General features: G+C 43.8%; 1 protein-coding gene across 4 annotated transcripts in view; it reads left to right on the forward strand.

The window, feature by feature from the left end:
* CAMK1D (calcium/calmodulin dependent protein kinase ID) overlaps positions 1 to 25,263 on the forward strand; it is a 409,414-nt gene that overhangs the window by 14,408 nt on the left and 369,743 nt on the right. The window contains exon 1 of one of the 4 annotated variants that reach the window (XM_068560292.1): positions 10,579 to 10,622. The exons of the other annotated variants lie outside the window; for them this stretch is intronic. Within the exon in view, the coding sequence (XP_068416393.1) occupies positions 10,585 to 10,622 (38 nt within the window). The 5' untranslated portion in view covers positions 10,579 to 10,584. Of the gene's footprint in view, positions 1 to 10,578; positions 10,623 to 25,263 lie in introns of those variants that run through there. 4 annotated transcript variants of the gene reach the window in all.

The following is a 25,263-nucleotide window of genomic DNA, read 5'->3' on the forward strand; positions in this document are numbered from 1 at the left end:
ACCAGTTCATAGTCCTTTTGGCCTCATTCCTTTGGAGTCCAGAGTGACCTCTGGGGCCCTGGACGCCCACCCCTCCTGGGGCCAGCATCCTGGGTGTGCAAGCTTCATAGTCACACGGGGCCCTGCGCTCAGAGGGCCCCAGGCTTCGTTTAATGAGCTTTTCCCGCTGTCTTGAAATTCTTAATATTTTTTGAACAAGGATTCCCCCCCCACCATTTTGATTTTGTGCCGGGTTCTGCAAATTACATAACTGGTCTGATCCCTTTTAATAATAAAACTTGCCTCTCCACTCCTTTCGGCCTAATATCAAAGGTCTTTTACTGACTGATTAAAATTTTCTTAGGGCTAGTTGTTAAGGTTTATCAAATACTCAAGTTCATTGGATTCTTGGGAAACTCTTGTATTGTGGTATCTTGGGTAATGAACACTACCCGTGTATGGGCATACATTTTTTTAGTATTAAAAAAATCTCTGAGGCACTACTTTGCAAAAATTCGAGGTGCTCCTAGAATGTTGTGGCCTGCTGGCTTTCTTGGTATTATTAGGGATCTTATAAGTAGGTCGTGGTCTGTGGATGGGGAGGCAGCATTCTTTGCCCAGCTCACCTCCTCACCAGCTATGTGTGTGTGTAGTGCTGAGCCTCTATTTGTAATTCATAAAATGGGGATAATAATGGCCCACACTGCATAGGATTGCTTGGAGGTTTTGGTGAGATGACTCATGTACATTTTTTTTTATTTGCATAGTGTCTGGTATATACCAAATGCTCAGTAAATGGTAGCCGACATCGCTTCATTGGGGGCCAGTTTTTGCCACTCTGATTCATGGCCAAATATGATACCTCTAACTCCCAGTTAGAGATTGTTCAAAAAAATGGGTCATCAAGTAGGTGGATCGGCATGAATCCTTTAGGAGGACTTGAAAAAAGGGGGTGTCATTTTGAGATGTCGTTCCCTGCATATGAAAGGCAGGGATTGATAAGTTTCCTGGCAATTGCTAAGTCAAAGAGTAGCCAGAAATACTATTAGGAGTATCAAATTGAGACTGCAGCTCCTTGTATATATATGTGTGTGTGTGTGTGTGTGTGTGTGTGTATACACACCCTACTACACCACCCTACTATATTACAGGCCCTATGGATACAAAATGAAAAAGGCACATATACACACTATGATCTATAAAATACATAATCAACAAGGACCTTCTGTATAGCACAGGGTACTCTGCTCAATATTATGTAATGACTTACATGGGGGAAAAAATCTGAAAAAGAATGGATATATCTGTATTTGTAACTGAATCACTTCGCTGTACACCTGAAACTAACACAACATTGTAAATCAACTCTACTCCAATACAAAATAAAAAACTAAAAAACAAAAGCAAAAGACCAAAATGAAAAAGTCACCATCACTTCTCTCCTCAAGGAGAAATTAGAAGGGACTCTTTCATGATATTTGCTACATGATTCCTCAGAACTGGAAAAAGGGAGGCATTTGCTCCTGTGGGTTTTCTCTGATGTAAGACCTTCAGGGTCTTAGGGCTTTGGTTGCAAGGCATGATGGGAGAAGGTGGACGTGTTAATAAGTGTGTTTGGCCTGCATAACTGTAGCAGGGAGTGGGACGGGAACGGGGTCAAGAGGAAGGGGGCAGCTCTGATTGCAGGGTTTCAGATGAACCTCTTCTTCCTCGGGTTTGAATCCTGCAGAGCACGGACTGTGATACTGCTTCAGCTTCTGATTAAGTGGATACATGATTTCAAATATGAGCTAACGGTTCATGATGCTTCAGGGTTTCAGTCACACTTGTCGCCTCTTTTATGTAATAATGATTCAGTTTGACAACAGAAAGGAGGCCAAAGAATCCTTCCTTTTAGAAGCAGGTAAGATAATGGCACATCTGCTCTCGTGTGATTGCTGCCCTTATAACGTGGATTGATTTTTGCACCCGGATCAACATACTTTAAAAGAGCATTTCTCAACCCATTGAAGGCTCACATAGTCAGTAGTGATATAATTGGCTAGTTGGGCATTAATCCATCTCTTTGGGGTTAAAATGAGTGGTTAGAGGTTCCGGTGGAAACAATACTAGGTACTACCTGTGTGAAGTCGCTGGTGCATCTTATGAATTTCATCCATTTAGATTTTGTTGAAAGCCTTCCTTTTCCCATTAGACTTAAAGAAATAAAAAGGAGGTGGAAGTGAAAAGAACCCGCTGTGCCTTTAAAGTCATTGTAAAAGAAGGTCAGGTTTGTATATACATGGAGCCCTGACAATGGGATCGGCGACTTACGGAGTCACAGAGCTAACGCCGCCCCCTTCCTGGCGTGCGCACAGCTGGACTTGGCCAAATGTGATGAAAATCTGAACACTTCAAGGAGAGGTCTGGGGTAGCATTTCTTCAATGGCAGATCAGAAGAACTAGAACAACATCAGGTTTTATTGTGGATCATGTCACCCCGTCCCTCTGGCAACCAGGCCCAGCCCAGGGCTGTGTCCTGCAGTCCTCACTCATGTGGCCGTGAGCAGATTCGAGGACATCTTAGATTTTCAAGCTTCAGCACGTTGACTCTGGAGAGGGCCTGGTGAACATCTGGTTCTTTGATCAGGCTGAGAAAGCAGAGGCCTGGGTCAGCTGGGGGCCTTCTCCAGGGCCACACCGCGCAAGGTGGCTGGGTCAGTGCCAACTCCCAGAGCTTTTGTGCATTGCACATTGGGGCTCTTTGCAAGGTTGCATTGGGATTCCAGATGCTCAACTAATTTAGGGGACAGAAATACATGTACGTTCTCCTGTGAAATGAATAAAAAGGACCTCAGTGTTCCTTCTTCTTGTCCTACTTGTGATTCGTTATCCAGATCTCAGGGAGGCCCAGGAGTGTAGTAGTTGGGGACCCTGTCTCTGGCTGTGGTGAGAATTAAGTGCACTGACATATATTATAAAGTCTTTAGCCAGCACCTGCTACAGAGTAAGTGCTCATTCAACACCAGTTCTTCCTGTCAAGAGCTGCGGGACACAGGTGAGGAAGGAGTGCACTGGGGACTGGGTGTAGTTTTCTGTGCTTTATGACCACGTGGCCTTCAGCCTGGCTGTGTGCTTTGAAGGGACCACTTTTATTTCAGGAGACCATGTGGAGGAGGAGCCGCTATCTGCCAGATTATTGTTGGATTTATTTCTCTCGTTGCCTGATGATTTTTAGTTGTTGATGAATGGTTTTCTCTGGCTGACTTTGCTAATTACGAGACGGCCCTGCGTCCGAGCATGCACACGTGTGTGTGTGTGTGTGTGTGTGTGTGTGTGTGTGTGTGTGTGTGTGTGCACGTGCCTGCCTGCTGTTTGCATATGGTAGGCATTTTATGTTGGCTTAATTGTTTTGTGTTGTCTTCGTGGCTCAGCTAAGCCCAGCGCCTGGACCATGGGAGGTGTCCTGGCTGTGATTGTGGAATGAGTACAAGCTGGGTACCTGGGTTTAGTTCTTCTCTTAATAACTGCCGCCCAGTGGACAGAGCCCCTCCCCCTTGTTTTTTTCCCCTGCTTGCTAACATGCTAAGCTTTTTGAGACAGGAACTGTTGTCAGGTGCCTACAATTTTCTTTTTTAAAAAATTTTATTTATTTATGTATTTATTGGCTGCATTGGGTCTTCCTTGCTGCGCACGGGCTTTCTCTAGTTGCGGCGAGCGGGGGCTACTCTTTGTTGCAGTGCACAGGCTTCTCATTGCGGTGGCTTCTCGTTGCGGAGCACGGGCTCTAGGTGCGTGGGCTTCAGTAGTTGTGGGTTGCGGGCTCAGCAGTTGTGGCTCGCGGGCTCTAGAGCGCAGGCTCAGTAGTTGTGGCTCATGGGCTAGTTGCTTAGTTGTGGGATCTTCCCAGACCAGGGCTCGAACCCGTGTCCCCTGAATTGGCAGGCGGATTCTTAACCACTGTGCCACCAGGGAAGCCCGGTGTGTACAATTTTCACAGCTAGAAAAATACACTGTCTAGACTCATTCTCCAGCTTTCAAAGAAGACAGAGCAAACCTCTCCAAATTGATTAGAATCTCAGCCGGAGTTTTCTGAAGCTCGTGGTGTGGTGTCCAGGAGCAGCCTGGCTTCCCCTTCACGGTGCTGGTACGTCCTCATTAGCTCACTGATTGGACAGTTTCAGATGTGCCAATTAGCCGGGGTTGGGAGGATGCTAACGTGGGAGAAGGAGGGGTTTGGCAGTGCCATCGCTGATTAGTTTCCAGAGTGTAGACGTGGCCTTTTGGGGGGATACAAGGTAAGAGGAAAGCTTTCAGTTCATTGCCTCTTTTCCTCTGCTCCCCTTTTAAGGAAAACAGGCAAACAACAGTTGCCTAAGCTCATATTTGGAATGTATTAATGAAAACCACGCTTTAGGATGTGTGCCGGGTCACTCACTGTATAGCCAGCCCAGTGTCCTGTGCCTTCTGTCTCTATAAGACTGTGCAATGATCGTGCACATCGCAGCCTTATGGTGTGTATCTCGTTCATTTATACCAGTGTCTGAACTGCTTGTGGATGAGCCTGACACTTTTTGGTCACTGACATAGTATCAGAAATGAAATGGAAGATGTACCTGTCTGTCTACAGTAATACAGAGAGATGAACAATACTAATATTGTTGAGAAGGGTTTTCAGCCACACAAGTTTGAAAACCGGAAATTATAATGGACCAGACTACTCCATTTCCTGAACAGTTTAGTTAAGAAATACTTCTACTACGACTAGTAATAATAGCACGAACTGTGTTCCAGGCACTTTATGAGTAATACGTAATCTTCACAGCCTCCCTGCAAGGAAGGAGTTTTTATCCTTAAATTTTTTTTAACAGTTGGCACAGAGAGGATAAGTATCTTGCCCAAGGATGCACAGCTAAGAATGGAAAGATCTGGGATTTGAGGCCAGGTCTTTTGAAGTCCAGATGTTTCCCCCTGTACCTCTGTCTACGTGTCCTGGCTAACGAAGATGTTGCTCTCATACAATTTGTTTAGGGGTCAAACTGGATAATCCAGGTTTCAGGGTGTAGTTTTTAATCTGAAGTATTTGGTATGACTAAATGATCAAATTAAGTAACTGTCAAATCCCTCTTTGTTTTAGGATTTACAGATTTAAATACAGTTAGAATAGATCTTTCCAAATGTTTTTTTTTAGCCTTTTGTGGTAGAACTAATTTTGGTGAGCAGCAGAGAACTCAGGGAACATTCAAGCAGGGAAATTGACACAGAATTTCAGAACATGCTCAGAATAAAGTCTTCTTTTCTGCAGGGAATTGAGTAGCTGACAACTCAGGGAAACGTCAAATTGACTTTAACTTCATGCCCACTGCTTGGGCTTTATATTAGCAGGTGTTTATTTCACCAGACACAGGCATTGAATTTCATTAAATCTGTCCATTTCAAGTCTTCTTGAACTTGAGAATTACTTGAGATTTTCTTTAACATGTCACTGTGCTTTTCCTACCTAGTGCAAGTGCAAAGAATGTTGAAATTGGTTTAGGGAAAAAGTTTGAAGATGTTGCATATTAGGAAATGGTTGTATTTAGGATCTCTTATGAACCAGTGTTATACTGAATTAGCCTTTTTATCTTTGCACGACAAATACAGTTAGGAATTATACTCTCAGAGCTAACATCATACTTAATGGTGAGAGAATGAAAGCTTTCCCCTCAGATCAGGAACAAGGCAAGGATGTTTGTTCTTGCCACTTCTACTTAACGTTGTACTGGAGGTTCTAGCCAGGACAGTTAGGCAAGAAAAAGAAATAAAAGGCATCCAGATTGTAAAGGAAGAGGTAAAACTGTCTTTATTTGCAGATGACATGATCTTGTAGAGGGCAAATCCTAAGGAATCCACTAAAAATCAATTAGAACCAATGTATGAGTTCACCATGGTTGTAGGATACAAGATCAGTATACAAAAATCAGTTGTATATCCACATTCTGGCAATGAACCATCTGAAAATGAAATTAAGAAACCAATTCCATTTAGCATCAAAAAGAATAAAATAGGAATAAATTTACCAAAGAAGTGGAAGACTCATACGCTGCAAATTACAAAATACTAAAAGAAATTAACAAAGAAGACATAAATAAATGGAAAGACATTCTGTATTAATGGCTGGAAGACTTAATAGTGTTAATGTAGCAAAAGTCCCCCAATTTAAAAAAAAATATATTTATTTATTTGGCTGCATTGGGTCTTGGTTGCAGCATGTGGGATCTTTTGTTGCGGTGCGCAGGCTTCTCTCTAGTTGTGGCGCACGGGCTGTAGAGCACTCGGGCTCAGTAGTTGTGGCACTCGGGCTTATTTGCCCTGCAGCATGTGGGATCTTAGTTCCTCAACCAGGGATTGAACGTGCATCCCCTGCATTGGAAGTCGGATTCTTTACCACTGGGCCACCAGGGAAGTCCCCAAAGTCCCCAAATTTGTCTACAGATTCAATACAATACCTATCAAAATCCCAGCTGCCCTTTGTGCAGAAATTGACAAGTTTATCCTAAAATTCCTATGGAAATGCAAAGGACCTAAAATAGCCAAAACAATCTTGAAAAAGAATGAAGTTGGAGTGTGCACATTTCTTGCTTTCAGAATTTACGACAAAACTACAATAATCAAGACAGTGTGGTACTGGCGTAAAAACAGACATATTTGGATCAATGAACTAGAATTAAGAGTCCAGAAGTAAACCTTCACATTTACAGTCTATTGACTTTTGACAAGGGTGCTAAGACAATTTAATGGGGGAAAGGATAGTCTTTTCAACAAATAGTGTTGGGATAACTGGGTATCTACATGCAAAAGAATGAATTTGGATTGTTACCTCATACTGTATACAAAATTAGCTTAAAATGGATCCATGACCTAAATATCAGAGCTAAAACTATGTAAAACACTTAGAAAGAAACATAGGCATATATCTTCACGATTTGGAGTAAGCAGTGTTTTCTTAGGACCCTCAAAGCACAGGCAACAAGAACAAAATAGATAAATTGCATTTCGTCAAAACTAGAAACTTTTATGCTTCAAAGGACACCATCAAGACAGTGAAAAGACAACCCAAAGCATGGGAAATTTTTTTTGCAAATCTGGTAAGGGACTTCTGTCTAAAATATGTTTTAAAATATAACTCAATAATTAAGACAACTCAGTTAAAAATGGGCAAGGGATCTGAATAGACACCTCTCCAGAGAAGATATACACATGGCCAATAAGCACATGAAAAGATGCTCAACATCATTAGCTATCAGGGAAATGCAAATCAAACCCACAATGAGATACTGCTTCACGCCCACTAGTATGACTATAATGAAAAGACAAATGACAACAAGTGTTGGCGAAGATGTGGAGAAATTGGGACCCTCCCACACTGCTGGTGGGAATGCAAAGTGGTGCAGCTTCTTTGGAAGACAGGATAGCAGTTCCTTAAAAGGTTAAGATAGAGTTGCCATATGAGCCAACAATTCTACTCCTAGATGTATATCCAAGAGAAATGAAAATATGTGTCCTCAGAAAAACTTGTCCATGAATGTTCATAGCAGCATTATTCATAGTAGCCAAAAAGAGAAAATAACCTAAATGTTCATCAACTGATGAATGGGTAAACAAAATGTAGTATATCCATACAATGATATAATATTTGGCCATTTAAAAGGAATGAAGTATTGATATATGCTACAATAAGGTTGAACCTTGAAAACGTTAGGCTAAGTGAAAGAAGACAGTCACAAAAACACTGCATGTTGTATGATTCCATTTATGTGAAATGTCCAGAATAGCCCAATCTGTAGAGACAGAACGCAGATTAGTGGTTGCCTAGGACTAGGGGTGGGAGGGCTCGAGGGGATATGGAGAACGACTGCCATAGGGCATGGGATTTTTTGGGGGGATGATGAAAAGTTTCTCAAATTGATTGAGGTGATCATCGTGCAATTCTGTAAGTATTCTAAAACCATTGGATTGTACACTTTAAGTTGGTGAATTGTGAATTATAGTTCAATAAAGATTTTACAAAAAAGAAATCTGTTTATCTATCTATCATCTATCCATCTATGCACTAGTATTTCCTGTAGTAATTGATTTCATGTAGTAAATGAGTTGGAAACAACTCATTTAATAATACAGAATTTACAAAATAAACTGTGGCACATCGATAGAATGCAACACACTGCAGACTTAACTCGCGATGCAGAATATCATTTAAGGGCGTGGGTGAAAGATATCCTGTTTAATGTGAAAAAGAAGCTATCAAGTAACACCCCAATTTTGTGGAAGAGCATTTGTAATTATATGCAGAGGGAGAGAGCTGGAAGTAGCTACGTCAGTTATAATGAGAGTACTCATCTTTGGGTGTGGAAATGACAAATAACTTTAATTTTCTTCTTCTTGCCTTGCTGTATTTCCTAGATTTTTTTCCTTTTTCATTTTTGGCGTGCTGCACAGCATGTGGGATCTTAGTTCCCCGATCAGGGATCGAACCCGTACCCCTTGCATTGGAAGTGCGGAGTCTTAACCACTGGACCGCCAGGGAAGTCCCTCCTAGATTTTCTATACTAATCAGATATTAGTTATCAGAAAAAGAAATTTTATGTACAACTTACATATAATAGACTGGTTTAATACTTTAATGAAATAAGAAGGAACTAAGAAGATAACCTTACCCTCACATGTTTCATTTTACAATTATTACCATTCTCAGGATAATAATGTTCTTCCATGTTTTGACATATATACACGTTATAGACATAATATATAATAGCTACCTTACTGAGATCTTAGAAAATATATGTATAGATTGTAAGCTCTTTCTAAAAGTTACATGCATTTATCTTACAATGTCATAATAATTGTTCAGTAAATTCCAGGTATATCTGTTGGAGGGTAAGTTCTAAAATATTTTATTCATTTAAAAGAAATTGGGCCATAAAACCATCTCTCTTTTGGGACTTCCCTGGCGGTACTGTAGTTAAGACTCCGCGCTTCCACTGCAGGGGGCGCGGGTTTGATCCCTGGTGGGGGAGCTAAGATCCTGCTTGCTGTGCCACGGGGGCCAAAAAAAAAAAATCTCTCCTCTTTCACACCTGCCTCCCCTCACCCCGCCTCCGTTCCCATAACAAGTTGCTTTCATTGAGTGAGTGAGGCAATGGAGCCTCTTGTGGGAGAGGAGAAACCTCAGATATTTCTTTTTCTGTTTCTCCCTAGAGCGTCCCTCCTTTCTGGCACCTGCCACTTAGCCTCTCACCTGGGGCCAGTGCTCTGTGTGGCTGGAGCAGTGATTCTCAGGAGATGTGCACTCTCCAGTGATGTCTGTAGACAGTGGCTGCTTCACTGATATTTTGGGAGACTATTTTGGGGCACTGGGTTGTTTTCCCCTCCGCATTGACAGGAGACTTCTAAGCCCTCCTGGTGACAGTAGAATCTTAACATGTGTCAGCCTTGAAACTTACAAGCTTTCTCACTTTCCACTTTTACCCCAGACTCCAGCTTCTAGGTCCTTTGTCTGCAAATAAATGGTGTCAAGTAAAACTGGGTAAAAGCAGAGGAGAAGAAAGCCCTGGGATGTTCTGGGGCGCCTTCTTTCCCCAGGAAACATTTTTGGCAGCCTCTGTGCTTGTGCTCTGCTGTGTGCCCTTCAGAGGCCCAAGGAAAGGGGCCAATCCGCTAACTGCAGAGGTTAAATGCAAAAATTAGAACACATCTCATCTAACGTGCCTCTTGAATTAATACACCGTGAAAACACACACACTTGCAAGGCTTCCGAGGGGGCATGTCAGCGGCTCTGGGATCGCCTAGGGCCAGAGGTTCCAACCATTTTTCAGATAAGCTGTGCCAACGCGGAGGTTTGTCTGCTGTGAAAAGAAGAACCTCACGCCTGAGGAAGCCCCAGGCTCTGGCATGAACGGGGTGTGTTTCCATGCTCCCTGGGTTCTCCCGAAAACTCTGTTGTTGGAGGAAAATGCATTATGAGGCCCGAGAAAGGTGAGGCTTGTGATGCAGTTGCCAAGATTTTCATTAAGTCTGCATGATTTTCATGCCAGGGAGACGTGGCTGCATTTCACCGAAGGGGCTTCTCGTCCGTGTGGTTTCCTTCTGCAGGATCTGGCTGAGGAGGCAAGATCATCTGGCTAGAGAAGGGGCTCTTTATTTGTTGCATCAGCTCCAGTGTGTGGTTCCGAAGCGAGCTGAGGCTTTGGATGGAAGGGGTGCTGCCACGTGCGTGTTTCATGTGTGTTTCATGCCGTGTCAGCCCTGGGTGTGTGCTTAGACCTCTAGCTACATTCTGGCTGCTGCTCTGGGGACAGGCTCTTTAGAATACGGAGAAATGTCCCGATACTGCTCCCCGGGGAGGGTGTGGCCAGAAGTGCCTTCCTCAGGCTTCCCCCGAGAGATGCTGAGAACGACAGCACGACCCGGCTTTGCCCGGTGCCACCAAGCAGCCGAGTGGCTTCGTCCACGCCCGAGTGGGAACGTGACCTAGTTACTGTGCCTCCCAGTGCATTGGCACGATAACCAGACCTCCCTTCCTCCTCTCCCCACATCAGGAATCATTCTGCTGAGCCTCTTGGAGGCTGGAGGGCCAGTTTTAGTAACATGCCCTTTCCTGGTCGGCTCCCGTCCAGTTATTTCGGGTGAGTGTTAATGGCCGTGAGTTTGAAAGTTTTATTTATAAGGAGACTGTCCTTCTTGACCCTGGTGTCCTTGTCCACTGTTATTCTGTCTCAAGCCCTTTCCTTCTTGGGGAGGAGGCTGAGAGCAAAGTGGTCACACAATCCGTGGCTTTGAATTGTTACCTGTGGTCTTCTGCTTCTTTTTGGGATGCCTTCCGTGTGGAGTTGGGCCAAGGGAAGGGGGTGAATTCAGCATCCGTACTGGTAGTAGATCTCCCAGAGCCCCAGCGAGTAGGCCACTTTTCTTGCAGGTGATTTTAACGCTGGTCGTGGGATGCACCCTGCTGCTGTGCACAGTGACTTGAACTTTGGGAGGTGCCTGGTGGTCCTGGATGAGATTTCATTTTGAGTCACAGGTGTAACCAATAGATTGTTCTGGCTTTCCTGGAGGAGCAAATACATAATGTTTATACTATATATGACATTTTATAAAGCACTTGTCCCCTGTGGCCTGTCCATTTTCAAAGCTGATGCAGAATTTTTATAGTCCTCCTTCTGGTGATTTGCACCAAGGGGCTGAAAAACAAAACAAAAGGGGCTGAAGTGGTTCAGAGCCTCTGTTTTACTCCCCAGTGGAAGGGATTTCTCCAATAAGTAGAATTCTAGAGCTGGAAGGGACTTGACATAGATACAGCTTAATCCCATGTTTTGTAGAGGAAAATAAAAACCCGGCACAGAAAAACGAAGCCTGTTGCCCAGGACCACACAACTAGTCAGTGATAGAACAGGGCCCAATATGCAAGAGTGCATTGGGATAAGAGGGCAAGGCCAGGGCAAGCACAGCCTCCAGAAGTGCTTCTGAAGACTCATGTATTTCCAGTCTCTTGGTCCCCTGACACTCAGGTTACCTGAGAGCAAGAGCATCTGGTCCAATGTGTAAGTGACACATGAGGAAACAGAAGCCCAGAGAGGTTGAGTGACCTGCCCAAGGTCACACAGCTAGTGAGCTGCTGATCCTGGTCTGAAATGTGGGTCCAGCTTTGCCCACCGGGTGTCCTTCCAACCCATAGATTCAGAATGTACTGTGTATGTGACTATGGGATGCTGTCTTACGTAGTCTTGACCTTATGAATTAAATTGATGGGGTTCAGTTGGGGGTCACTAATGGGCTCAAAATCTGACACCGAGTTGCGGGGGGTTGGTTCAAGGTCAGTTTTGGCTACCTCCAGAGTGGGTGTGTTGAGCCGTCATTCTCTTCTGCTAAGAATGCGGAAGCCCTGTTCTCAGGTGTGGTGTGTTGGAATCTCAGTCTTTTTGATCATAGTGGGTATAGGGGGAAGATTTAACTTCTGTTCTAAGTCACATTTCTGCCGAGATTCTTGTTATTCTCAGTACAAAATCCAATACATGAACTTAAAGCCTTTGGGGGCCCTGGGGACAAGTTGTAGGTTTGCTTTCCCCTGAATCAATTGGAATCACTATGTAAATGAACTTTCCAGAGGATTGTCTTTGGGAATTCCTAAAGCAGTCTTAGGGTTGGTAACACATATAAAGAAAATGCATCAAGCAATTCATCTTAGAAGCTTATTTTCTATTCAGGGTTTCCACAGGAAGGCAGTTTCACCCCAGCTGGGATCACCGGTTGCTTTCATATTTTTAATTCTTTTGCCAGTTTTCCAGATGCCTTTGGAAATTCATGCTGTTTTTTTTTTTTTTTTCATTCCATTCTGAGTACTGAATATTTTCCCGTCACTACTTAAACCAGCATGAATAAAATATTCCTTTTCAGGATGATGATTTTCAAATGTTTTTTTAAAGAAAAACAAAACACCCCAGTTGGTTAAATTGGTGAGGTCTGTTAAAATGTCCTCACATTGCCAGTGGGTGTATTTGGGAACAGGAATTCTGTCCTTCTATAGGCCACACAGTGTCAGGCACAGTGCATTCTGGTAGTAGGGTCCATGGAGGAACCAGTAAAAAATAAGCAAATGTGAATGAATGGAATTGAGTCATTCAAGACTCAGAATTGAGTGTCTCCCTCAGAACCATCTGGATGTCTATACTAAATTTATGGGATGGTTGCTGTCATTGACAACGTTATAGATAAAAATGGGGGAATGATTAAAGATAATAGAAAGATCTTAAATTTTGTATACGTTGTTAGGGAGTGTTCTAATTTCATTCTTTTACATGTAGCTGTCCAGTTTTCCCAACACCATTTATTGAAGAGACTGTCTTTTCTCCATTGTATATTCTTACCTCCTTTATCAGAGATAAGGTGACTATATGTGCGTGGGTTTATCTCTGGGGTTTCTATCCTGTTCCATTGATCTATGTTTCTGTTTTTGTGCCGGTACCATACTGTCTTGATTACTGTAGCTTTGTAGTGTAGTCAGAAGTCAGGGAGCCTGATTCCTCCAGCTCCGTTTTTCTTTCTCAAGATTGCTTTGGCTATTCGGCGTCTTTTTTGTTTCCATACAAATTGTGAAATTTTTTGTTCTAGTTCTGTAAAAATGCCATTGGTAGTTTGAGAGGGATTGCATTGAATCTGTAGATTGCTTTGGGTAGTGTAGTCATTTTCACAATGCTGATTCTTCCAATCCAAGAACATGGTATATCTCTCCATCTGTTTGTATCATCTTTAATTTCTTTCATCAGTGTCTTATAGTTTTCTGCATACAGATCTTTTGTCTCCTTAGGTAGGTTTATTCCTAGGTATTTTATTCTTTTTGTTGCAGTGGTAAATGGGAGTGTTTCCTTAATTTCTCTTAGGCAGAACACTCTATGACATAAATCACAGCAAGATCCTTTTTGACCCACCTCCTAGAGAAATGCAAATAAAAACAAAAATAAACAAATAGGACCTAATAAAACTTAAAAGGTTTTGCACAGCAAAGGAAACCATAAACAAGACGAAAAGACAACCCTCAGAATGGGAGAAATTATTTGTAAACGAAGCAACTGACAAAGGATTAATCTCCAAAATAAACAAGCAGCTCATGCAGCTCAGTATGAAAAAAACAAACAACCCAATCCAAAAATGGGCAGAAGACTTAAATAGACATTTCTCCAAAGAAGATATACAGATTGCCAACAAACACATGAAACGATGTTGAACATCACTAATCATTAGAGAAATGCAGATCAAAACTACAATGAGGTATCACCCCACACCAGTCAGAATGGCCATCATCAAAAAATCTACAGACAATAAATGCTGGAGAGGGTGTGGAGAAAAGGGAACCCTCTTGCACTGTTGGTGGGAATGTAAATTGATACAGCCACTATGGAGAACAGTATGGAGGTTGCTTAAAAAACTAAAAATAGAACTACCATACGACTCAGTGATCCCACTACTGGGCATATACCCTGCGAAAACCATAATGCAAAAAGAGTCATGTACCACAATGTTCATTGCAGCTCTATTTACAATAGCCAGGAAATGGGAGCAACCTAAGTGTCCATCGACAGATGAATGGATAAAGAAGATGTGGCACATATATACAATGGAATATTACTCAGCCATAAAAAGAAACAAAATTGAGTTATTTGTAGTGAGGTGGATGGACCTAGAGACTGTCATACAGAGAGTGAAGTAAGTCAGAAAGAGAAAAATACTGTATGCTAACACACATATATGGAATCTTAAAAAAAAAAAAAAAAAAGGTTCTGAAGAACCTAGGGACAGGAGAGGAATAAAGAGGCAGACATAGAGAATGGACTTGAGGACATGCGGTGGGGGAAGGGTAAGCTGGGACGAAGTGAGAGAGTGGCATGGACATATATACACTACCAAATGTAAAATAGATAGCTAGTGGGAAGCAGCCGCATAGCACAGGGAGATCAGCTTGGTGCTTTGTGACCACCTAGAGGGGTGGGATAGGGAGGGTGGGAGGGAGACGCAAGAGGGAGGAGATATGGGTATATATGTACACGTATAGCTGATTCACTTTGTTATACAGCAGCAACTAACACACCATTGTAAAGCAATTATACTCCAATAAAGATGTTAAAAAAAAGACATAAAAATTTTAGAAAGAGCAAGTAGAAAATAGTCCACCTATTCATCCATTCAGTACATTTTTGTTTAGCTCTCACTACGTGTCAGGCCTTGTGCTTGTTCCTTTGAGAAAGACAAAAATACTGCACTCAGGGAACTTAACATTGTTAGTAGGAAGAAAACTTATAAGCCTAAATTACTGCAATAAAATTTAGAGAAGTAATAAATTTCATGAGAGAGGGAAGGTGAGGAGAATTTAAACCAAGAATTTTTCTATATATTGTGCCCACTTCTCCTCCTCACCATGGTGAGATTGGTTCAGGGATTTTTAGTTTTCTGACCCAGTGGTGTTCAGCTAGTAAGTGGCAGAGCTGGGATTCAAACTCCTGACAGGACACTCCTCTGCCTTCCCTGTAGATACATGAAAGCTGTGTCACTTCAGAAATGGAGACATTAATTCCATCTGTGGGGGAGAAGAGGGAGGTCGTGTTAAAGCATGAGCCAGTCCTTGAAGACTGGGGGGATGTCCAGCTTTGGAGGCGGGTACCACAGGCAGGTCAAACATGCCAGGCCAGAAGCACCACTGTGGGAGATGGTAGGGTTGGCATAAAGGGTGGGGCTCAGGTGGGCATGAAGGACGCATGAAGGAACCAGTAGGAAGTAAGATTAGAAAGGTAGGTAAGGGTAGAGTATTCTTGGTCATAGGTTCTTCCCTTTCATCACTTTAAATATATCATGCCACTCCCTTCTGGCCTGCAGAGTTTCTGCTGAGAAATTAGATGATAGTCCTATGGAGATTCCCTTGTATGTTATTTGTTGCTTTTCCCTTGTTGCTTTTAATATTTTCTTTCTGTCTTTAATTTTTGTCAATTCCATTACTATGTATCTTGGCATGTTCCTCCTTGGGTTCATCCTGTGTGGGACTCTCAGCGCTTCCTGGACTTGGGTGACTGTTTTCTTTCCCATGTCAGGGAAGTTTTCAGCTGTTATCTCTTCAAATATTTTCTCAGGCTCCTTCCCTCCCTCTTCTTCTCGGACCCCTGTAATGCGAATGTTGGTGCATTTGACATTGTCCCAAAAGTCTCTTAAACTGTCCTCATTTCTTTTCATTCTTTGGTGGGGGGAGGGATCAATTAGGAGGTTGGAATTAACATATATACACTACTGTATATAAAATAGATAATCAGTGAGGACCTACGGTTTAGCACAAGGCACTATACTCAATATTTTGTAATAACCTATAAGGGAAAAGAATCTGAAAAATATATATGTATATATGTATAACTGAGTCACTGTGCTGTACACCTGAAACTAACACGACAGTGTAAATCAACCATAGGGGTAGGTAAGGGATCCAATCATGATGTGTCTTGAGTTCTAGGCTAAAATGTTTATAATTTTAGCTGGTGATACAAGCAATTAGAATATCCAGGATGTGGTGATAGAAGCTACTAGAATATAACATTCTAATATTAGAATATGAGGAACCGACCTCAGTGTCTGGGGCGTAGGGGGGCTGGGAGGCAGGCACAGGGGTCCCAACGAGGCGGGCCTGAGTTAGTGATGAGGTGCACAGCGGGGGACACAGGTGAGAGAGCTGTTTCACCTGGGAACTCGGAGAAGAGGGGCTGGGTTTTGGCGCTGCCTCAGGGGAGCTCCCCATCCTAGCACAGTGCCCCTACGATTTGACTCGGGTGTAGTTTGTAGCTGCTTCCTGATGGCGGCTAGAACAGTTCTGTATTTGCATTTGAACACCTAGTGCTTGGTGCCACATTTCGTTCTAAGTGCTTTACAAAAACCCGTTTACTCTTCATGACTACCCTATAAAGTAGACTATTATTATTCTTCCCATTTTACAGATGAGAGAATGAAGGTGGCTCTGGGATCTGTATTCTTAACCATTACACGAAGCCTAACCCTCCCTTTGGTGTTCATAGTACAATGGAGATTCAAATTTTAGTGTATTTCCCTGAATTGCGACTCTTTTCTCATGCTAAAAGAAAACGATGGTAGTGTCCATTGTTACATAATCTGCACGGTGGAAGCACCTAGAATGAGAGGATGTTGGAGTGAGAAAGACCAGATAGGTTATGTGCTAACTGAATTTGGGTCCAGCCTTTTCAATGTGTGGGTGGGAGAGGAGATGGGGGGCGGGCAGCGGTTTACAAGAGCCGTCAGGGCAGGGCTGGGATTCCGGGCTCTGACATCTAGTGCACCGAGAAACGCTCTATTATGTTTGGGGAAACTTCCTGAAGAATAATACTTCCATAGCCCGCAGACCAGGGCTGCTTACAGGCGTCCAGAGTGGGCTTTCCGGGCGGGGAATGCTGGTGGCGGCACTGGAGCTCCGGGGGCTGTGCGACCTGGCAGGGGGACCCTCTCCTCCTTGCCGCCGTCCTCCGTACTTTACTCCGTGTCCTCCTCGTCTTCCTCCATTCCTCTTGGAATGAAAACTTCGGGAACTGTTGCCCAAATTGTTCTTTTTCTGATGAGCGCGGTTGAGGTTTTGTCAATATCAGGGCTTGCGTCCAGTGACAGTGTGTTCAAATTCTGGTTCCTCTAGGGTTTCCAGAAGGGTCTCCCACTTAATCTCCTCTTTACTATCCGTGAAAAAAGCATCCTTCTATCAGAGAACATTCCTTTCCTTACAGCACCCCCCCCACCCCCCGCCATGGAGCAGGGGCTGTGCGGACAGAGTTTTCTCTTGCGTTGGTCTCTTATTATCTCTCCTTCTGAGCTAGGCCTCAGCTGAGCAGATCCTTGAAGTGGGCTTAAACAAGCACTAAAAATCTTGCTTGAGTTCAGAGCTGGAGTTGTGTTCCTTGCTGCGTTGCTGGTTCCTGTGGGCTGTGCCCAGCCTTCTCCGTCCACAGCTGTTGCCGGCTTGGTTCCGTAGTTCAAGGCCACAGAGGCTGCCCGCCGGCCCTGTCCACGGGGTGGGCTGCGTGCCTGCCTCGCGCCGTCCCTGAGGTTCGCATTTTTAACGCGTGTCACCCCCAGGAATTGAATTATGGGCCCAGGAAGAAGCAGGTTTTGTGCAGCATCTCTGCGTTTGGCCCTCAGCTGTGTTTGTATGGTGGTGAACCAGTTTCTGTCTCATCTCAGATGTGCCCCGTCGGCTGACCAGGCTCATCTGCCGCCGTCGGTAATCTCAGTTTTAATTAATCTTTCAAAGAAACAGATTAAGCTGATTGCTTCACAAGCTGAGTTTTGGTGTACGTACCTTTCAGCTGCCTTCCAGAAGTGATTAAAAGAAGAATTTTTTAGGAGCTTGGACGCCCAGTTAAGATTATTTTTGGATCTTGTCTCAATGGTTTATTTCCATCTTGTGCCTGTTTTTAACTGAAGAACTGGAAATGAGGAGAGGGGCTGGTTTTCGTCTCCTCTGGATGTTCTTAGCTTTCGGACGTCCTGTCATGATCTTAGCTCCTGTCTGCCTGATTGGCCATCTCCTAAGGAACCTTTCCAAGGTAGCCAATCCGATCCCCAGCACTGAAGCCATACCTGTGTCGGTTTCTTGGGATGCCTCTAGTCCTGCCTTCTCTTCAGTCTCAAGCTTCTGCAAATAAAACCATCTACTCCTGACCCACCCAAGCCAAGGTGCTTGACCATTGCACCCAGGGTCTAACTCTAGCACTGGATTTTTTTTTTTTTTAGGATGAAATAGTCAGTCAGTCTGTCTGTCTGTCTGTCTATCTATCTATCTATCTATCTATCTACCTACCTACCTGCCTGCCTGCCTGCCTGCCTGCCTGCCTACCTACCTACCTATCTATTTTGGCCGCCCCTCGTGACTTGCAGGATCTTAGTTCCCTGACCAGAGATCGAACCCATGCCCCCTGCAGTGGAAGCGTGGAGTCCTAACCACTGGACCACCAGGGAATTCCCCTAGCACTGGGTTTAATAGACGGTATTGCAAAAGGTTGTCTCCTGGTCGATGACCCCCCCCTAGGGTGTCCTCCTTGAGGGCAGGTGTTGTTTCTGCCATCTCTGGGTCCCCAGGGCCTGGGATAGCACCTGCCAGCCCGAGATGTTCAGTGAGGGTTTTTTGAATGAGTGGATCTCGTTTAAGTATATGGAAACGTTGACAGAGGAGGCTAAGTATTGCTCAGAGTCAAGGTAGAAAAATGTTGGCCTGCAGATATGTTTTGTTTGGCCTGCACACTGTTTAAAAAATTTCCAAACCAGTATTTTTAAAAAAGATCAATTGTACATAGAAAATCCAGATTTCCAGCTTCTCTTGCAAAATGTTAAGACCCAGACTATGCTGGAACTGAGGGGCGAGCTTCCTTTGGAGGGGACTGTACTCTGCCTTTTGCTCCCCTAATCCCTAAAATAATTTGGTAAAGCCATCTACCCCCTCACACACTTTGAGTTGATAGCGAAGATTTTTCATCATAATTTAAGAGTTTCATTAGTTTAAATTAGGAGTTTGGGATTAACAGATATACACTACTATATACAAAATAGATAAACAACAAGGACCTAATGTATAGCACAGGGAACTCTACTCAGTATCTTGTAATAACCTCTAATGGAGAAGAATCTGAAAAGGAATATATATATGTATAACTGAATCACTTTTGCTGTATACCTGAAACTAACACAACATTGTAAATTAACTATACTTTAATTAAAAAAATGGTTAAAGAAAGAGTTTCAAAGGATGTTATATCCAGCTTATTGTAAATATTGACATCTTGAAATAAAACAGTTACATCATTCTTTTAAATAGAACCAGTGGGATCTAAATGGAGACGATACCTATCATCATTCACGTAAAAAATGCTTAAAAAGACTCCTCTTTAACCACTGGAATTTCTACCTCATTCTCTTTTCATTTTTGAATTCATATCCTATTCCCACAGAATGATATCCTTGGGTATAATATTTGTCCTTGCAAAAAGATATGTCTATATATGTCAATTAAATTTCCCGTGGCTATAAGGGCCTATAAAAAAGTTTCTGTATTTAGTTACTATGATTGATTACTATTATACATTTGAATGAAATATTAATATATTACAGATTTTGATAAATATATTAAAAGGAAAAGGTAAAGCTTACTTGGAAATATATCTCCTACTGAAATGCTTGGAGGTCTTTGTTTTTTGTTTTTTGTTTCTTTTGCAGTTGTTTTCTGTATCCAGGGATGAATGTTGCTTATTGCTGGAATAAGAAGGCTCAATGTTAGCTCCTTCCTGTTTTTGTGTTTTAACAGGTGTCAGCACAGAGAAGTCATATATAACTAAATAGGTAGATGGGATCAGGGGTTATGTTATATGTTATAGCAGCCCTGCATCTTGGGGGGGGGAACTCTTTCTGAGTTACACGTCAGGTTATTACTCTGCTGCATTCATAGTTAGCTGTTGTCACTAGCGTCTTCGTTTTCAGCAGGTAGAGGATTGGAATTGGCTGGGGGTGGGGAGGGTGCTGTCCGACTGTCCACGTGTGTCTCTTTGAGGCTCTGGTGTGAGGCAGTGGGAGGTACCCCCACGTACACTCAGGAGGATGCAAGCTGAGGGTTGGCGCTGTAGCTCCCGAGATCAGGAACCACACCGGCAGGGAGGGGCTCAGTTCTGTCGGGTCCTCCCCCAACATCCAGCCTAGTCTCAGTAACGTTTGAAGTGTAACGCAGACAACAGCCAGTCCTTGTCATACCCAGATTCTGTGTCTGCGAATTCATTGATTCACTCAAATGTATTTGAATCCCCAAGCAACACCTGAGACGCTTCTGTGACCGTTCAAGGCCATGAGCAGAGCAGTGAGAAATTTGTGTCGCCTGCTGTACGTGTTCCTGGGGCAGGTGGGACAAGGCGAGGCTCTGCCGTGGGTCTGGCTCTCAGTGTAACACGGGTCCCTTTCGTGGTCCTTCTAGGGCTGTGTTTTTCACATTCTTGTGCCTTTTGTCAGTGACTTCGCTGTTCAAAATGGTGCCCAGGGGACTTCCCTGGTGGTCCAGCGGTTAAGACTCCGTGCTCCCAATGCAGGGGGCCTGGGTTCGAGCCCTGGTCAGGGAACCATAAGTTTGTTTTCTACATCTGTAACTCTGTTTCTGTTTTGTAAATAAGTTCATTTGTACCCTTTTTTTAGATCCCACATATACGCGATATCATCTGACGTTTATCTTTCTCTGTCTGACCTACTTCACACAAGATAGTCTTTTAAAGCGGTTCCCTGACATGTGTGGCATCTGCCAGCCAGTCTTTAGGTTCACCCAAAGCAGAAGTGTTCTAATGATGGGAAATGGCTTTGCTGTTTAAACTTAACTCTGAACCTACTTCTTGCTTCGAACTTAAAGTCTGAGAGTCAGAGGCTGAGTGAGGGGAACAGCATCTGAGTTACTCTTTTATTATTTGACTAAAGCTTCTGTCACTGGAGGAATAAAAGACTTGAGAGAAGAAGCCTGGAGTTTGGAAGCTGCACCGACCTCCTGATTTACACTCAGAACCATCATTTTGCCTCTGATGTTACATGGCTTCCACTATTTTTTTTTTTTTTTTAATAGCTGCGAGTCCCACAACCACTAATCCCTACTAAATAGTACATAAAAAGTAATTGTCATGGTCTTGAGACATTTATATTCTGAGGAGCCGAGTGTATTTTAAGATGTGACTTGATCCTTCTGGAATCCCCATTTGAGAGCTTGGCGTTTGAGTGGAGGGAGACTCACAGCCTTTACCCGGAGTGTGATGTGGGCATTCAGGAGTCCTTATCTAATTCTCTCCTCTTTCTGGGACATATCTCTGGTCCAAGGAATCCTTTCTGTGCCCCACCGACTCCTCTTTATAGAATGTTTTATTTTACTTTACTTATTTATTTTTAAAATAAAATTTATTTACTTATTTGTTTGTTTTTGGCTGCATTGGGTCTTTGTTGCTGCGCATAGGCTTTCTCTAGTTGTAGTGAGTGGAGGCTACTCTTCGTTGCAGTGCGTGGGCTTCTCATTGCGGTGGCTTCTCTTGTTGCGGACCTCGGGCTCTAGGTGCGCGGGCTTCAGTAGTTATGGCATGTGAGCTCAATAGTTGTGGCGCATGGGCTTAGTTGCTCCACGGCATGTGGCATCTTCTTGGACCAGGGTTCGAACCCGTGTTCTCTGCACTGGCAGGCGGGTTCCTAACCACTGCACCACCAGGGAAGCCCTATAGAATGTTTTATAAGCTCAAATCAGATTCCAAGTCTGATCCCCCCCAATACATTATAAAGCCATGCATGCTGTTTTTATTCATATTTATGGAATCAGCAGATATGGCTGACCTCCTGCTTTGTGCCTGGGCCTATGCTGGGTACTGGGGGTACAAAGACAGCCCGCGCTCAGCTCTGGGGTCGAGGAGTCCACTCTCCGCTGGGGAGAAGCATCCGTATCATAGCCTGGAGAGGCTGGTAGGGGAGGTTCCTGAGCTGAGCTCGGGGGGGGGGGGGCTCAGAGTTTGCCTGGGAGCATCAGGGAAGGCTTCGCAGAGGAGGTGGGGCTAGGTTTGAGGCTTGAAGGACAGGTAGGAGTTTACCAGCTAGCTCAGCAAGAGAGAGAGGGCTTCAAGGCAGATGGCCCCGCTGTGGTCCTAAGACCCAGAGGATGAAAGGGCATGGGGTCTATTTTGGGGGTGCAGGCAAGAATAAGAGGAGTGATGAGAGAGGAGACTGGAAAGGGACTTAGGGCTTTGGTTTCAAGGACTTCTGGTGCCGCACTGAGTAGTTTGGACTTTATCCTGAGGGTGGGAGAATTGAAGGGGAAACGTGACCAGCCTTTGTGTGTGTTTGAAAGACCACTTTGGAGAGAAAGTTGGGAAGTTGAAGATGGGCATCAGGGAGACCAGTTAAATTGCCCATGGACTCATGGGCGGGGGAACTGGGGGAGAGGTAAGTGCCCTAACTGGCAGGGGGCGTGGAGAGATGGGAACGAACAGAAGATGTGCTGAGGTAGTCAAGTCTAATTCTGTGGATTTCGGAGCCTCAGTCAAGGAGGGAAGGACTAAGAGGTTTCATGCTTGGGCAGTTGGGTAAAAGATGGTGCCCTCTACTGAGGACACACAGGAGAGGTCTGCGGGGGAAAGGTAGTGAGTAGAATTGCACGGACCATGAGACCCCAGAGTGGAGTGATCCATTACACAGGTGAATAGATTCATCATTATGGCATCAGTTCAGCTCCAGGAATTATAGCCCGGCAGCCAGGTTTTGTGTTTTCTTGTTTGTGTTGTTGGCATGGTTTTGCCTGCATTATCTACGTAAGGAATTTATGTTGATCTGTTTGTTAGCAGAAAAAGAGCACGGAGCAAAATGTGTGAAGTTACCTGGGAGGAAAGAAAAATCTCTGCTGGTGTGGTCTGAACACCAACGTGGGCACGTGAAACCAGATGCAGGGGAGGCTGTGGGCTGGTTTTGGAAAGTGACTTAGGACAAGCTGTCCCCTCCCGGCCATTCTGTGTTCACCTCTGCCCTGTGGAATTGCACAGTGGCTCAGAACACCGATTCTGGTTTCAGGTGGACCTAGTTCATCCCTCCCGTGGGCAGGTCCCTGCTCTGTGCCTAAACATCTTTCCTGCCTAATGATGATATGATGATAATGATAATGAGCTGCTTTATTTGTGCAGATTAAACGAGCTAATTGATGGCGTTTCTTAGCCCGTTTCTTGGCACAGTGAGTCCTGAAAAAACTCATATCTTGAAATAATTACCAAAACAGATCTTATGGAGTGACTGTAAATTCGCAAACATAAACCTGGGGATCAGGATTGATTTTCTAAAAGATTTAATCTCCATTTATGCAAGGATCCACCATAGAATTCCTATAGAAAACCTTCTTATTAGTGCATTTAAGAATACCTGATTTGCAAACATTCCATGTGCTTTAAAATCATAGTCTATTATTAATCATGCTTAAATTATGATAAACTGTGTTATATAATGCACTGAACGTTTACTTTCTTCCCCCCAACATTGTCTCAACTGCTACTCCGTCACAGGATTCCCTCACAGTGGGGCAACACTGTGCTCCCGACTCTACTGTGACAGTGTGGAGGCCAGGGAGCTCCAAGGACATCACTCAGGTGACAGCACCGGGGCCTTTTCTTTTGAAAAAAAGGATCGAAGAGAAAAAAATAAGCATCTAGTTTCTTGAGCTTTCTGAAGAGAAAGCAATTGGGGAAGAAACCGCTAATCGAGCAAATCCAGATGGTTCCTTAACATTTCAGAGAATATACAGTTGCATCTAATTCGGTTTGGAAATATCACACCCCTTATAAATAAATATGCCCTTAATTAATTGAAAAGATATAAACGAGTGTAGGGAAGCTAAGAGAGAGAGCTGTTATTGTTAATTATGTAGTGGACGGGGCTGCCCTGAGAATGGATTACTCTTGGTATGAAGAACTTCCTGTGAAAATTAGAACTGTAGGATTGTGGAGCAGAAGGGATCTTAAAGATCAACTTTTTCATCACTAGGACCAAGGATACTGTATTTTTGAGGCGCTCATTCATTGCCTGTGTGTTTTTGTTAATACAGGACAGACCTAGTTGCCAGCTTCTCCCCGTGCTGTCACCATGGCCACTGAACACTGAGTTGACATAATCCTAGGCCAAAGCAAATATGTTTTAGCCTGTGCCATCATAGTGTGGGTAATATGTGGTCTCTGCGGGGACTTTTGAAATACTGAATATAACCCTGGTGTCCCCATCACTCCCTTTGGGGACATCCACAGCCATCTCCCATCCAGTCGGCTCATTTCACAGACCTCATTAGTGTAAGTCACTTGCCTAGGGTCAGAAGCATAGGGGCTTTGGAAGGTAATACACTGTATCCAGTGCAGATAGAGTGCCAAGAAAACCGTGGGACTAATCGCTGATGTTCTTTGTAGAAAACACAATGATAGAGTTGTAGTACACACCATTTTTTTAAATCATAATATACACCATCTTTATGTTCCGTTGGAAGACAGGCAGTAAACCAGCGGCACAGCTCAACTGTTTGCTTAGAGTGTCTTGCATATTGACTCACATGCCCACCGTCCTAAGCAGCTATCTTAAAAAAGTAGTCAGTTTGTCAGACCGTACACAGAATAATTAACACCTGTAATTGTCTTGCTCTGCAAGTATGTACCGTGCGCCCTAACCCCCAGTAGGACCTCATTCACGGAGACCCCCATACGTTTGGAATGCCCACTGGTAACCAGCAGGGGCAGGCTGGTATCTACGAAAGAGGAATTGGCTGAGCACACAGACAGCATCAACACAAGTGTGGTCACGGTGTTTAACCACTTAGCTTTAGCATTTGCACATGTAATTAAATGTTTATGACAAGTAATTCTTACCAGGACCGACAGGACTCCTGCCTAGCAGTACTTTGCCAGCCCTTTAGAGTTGTTTATGGATTTCAAAGCATTTGAAGTGCATTTCTCTATGGATGTCTTAAGATCAGCGGGGAAAGTGCAGGTGAAAGTATATGACTTGTGTGCCCCAGTGCTGATGCTTTGCCTGTGGTTGACACAGTGCTGGCACACAGGAGCCGCTCAGCGGTCATTTGTCAAATGGATAATTGTATGGGAATACATCAGTGACACTGGGATTGTTGGGAAAAATAACGCATAGTGTTTTTCAATGGGGTTCTGTTGGTTCTGTGGCCAAGATGACTCTTCCTAGCTGAGCCCTGTCCGGGGCATCCCCAGA

The sequence above is a fragment of the Eschrichtius robustus genome, chromosome 1 (genome assembly GCF_028021215.1).
Source record: "Eschrichtius robustus isolate mEscRob2 chromosome 1, mEscRob2.pri, whole genome shotgun sequence".
Lineage (NCBI taxonomy): Eukaryota > Metazoa > Chordata > Mammalia > Artiodactyla > Eschrichtiidae > Eschrichtius > Eschrichtius robustus.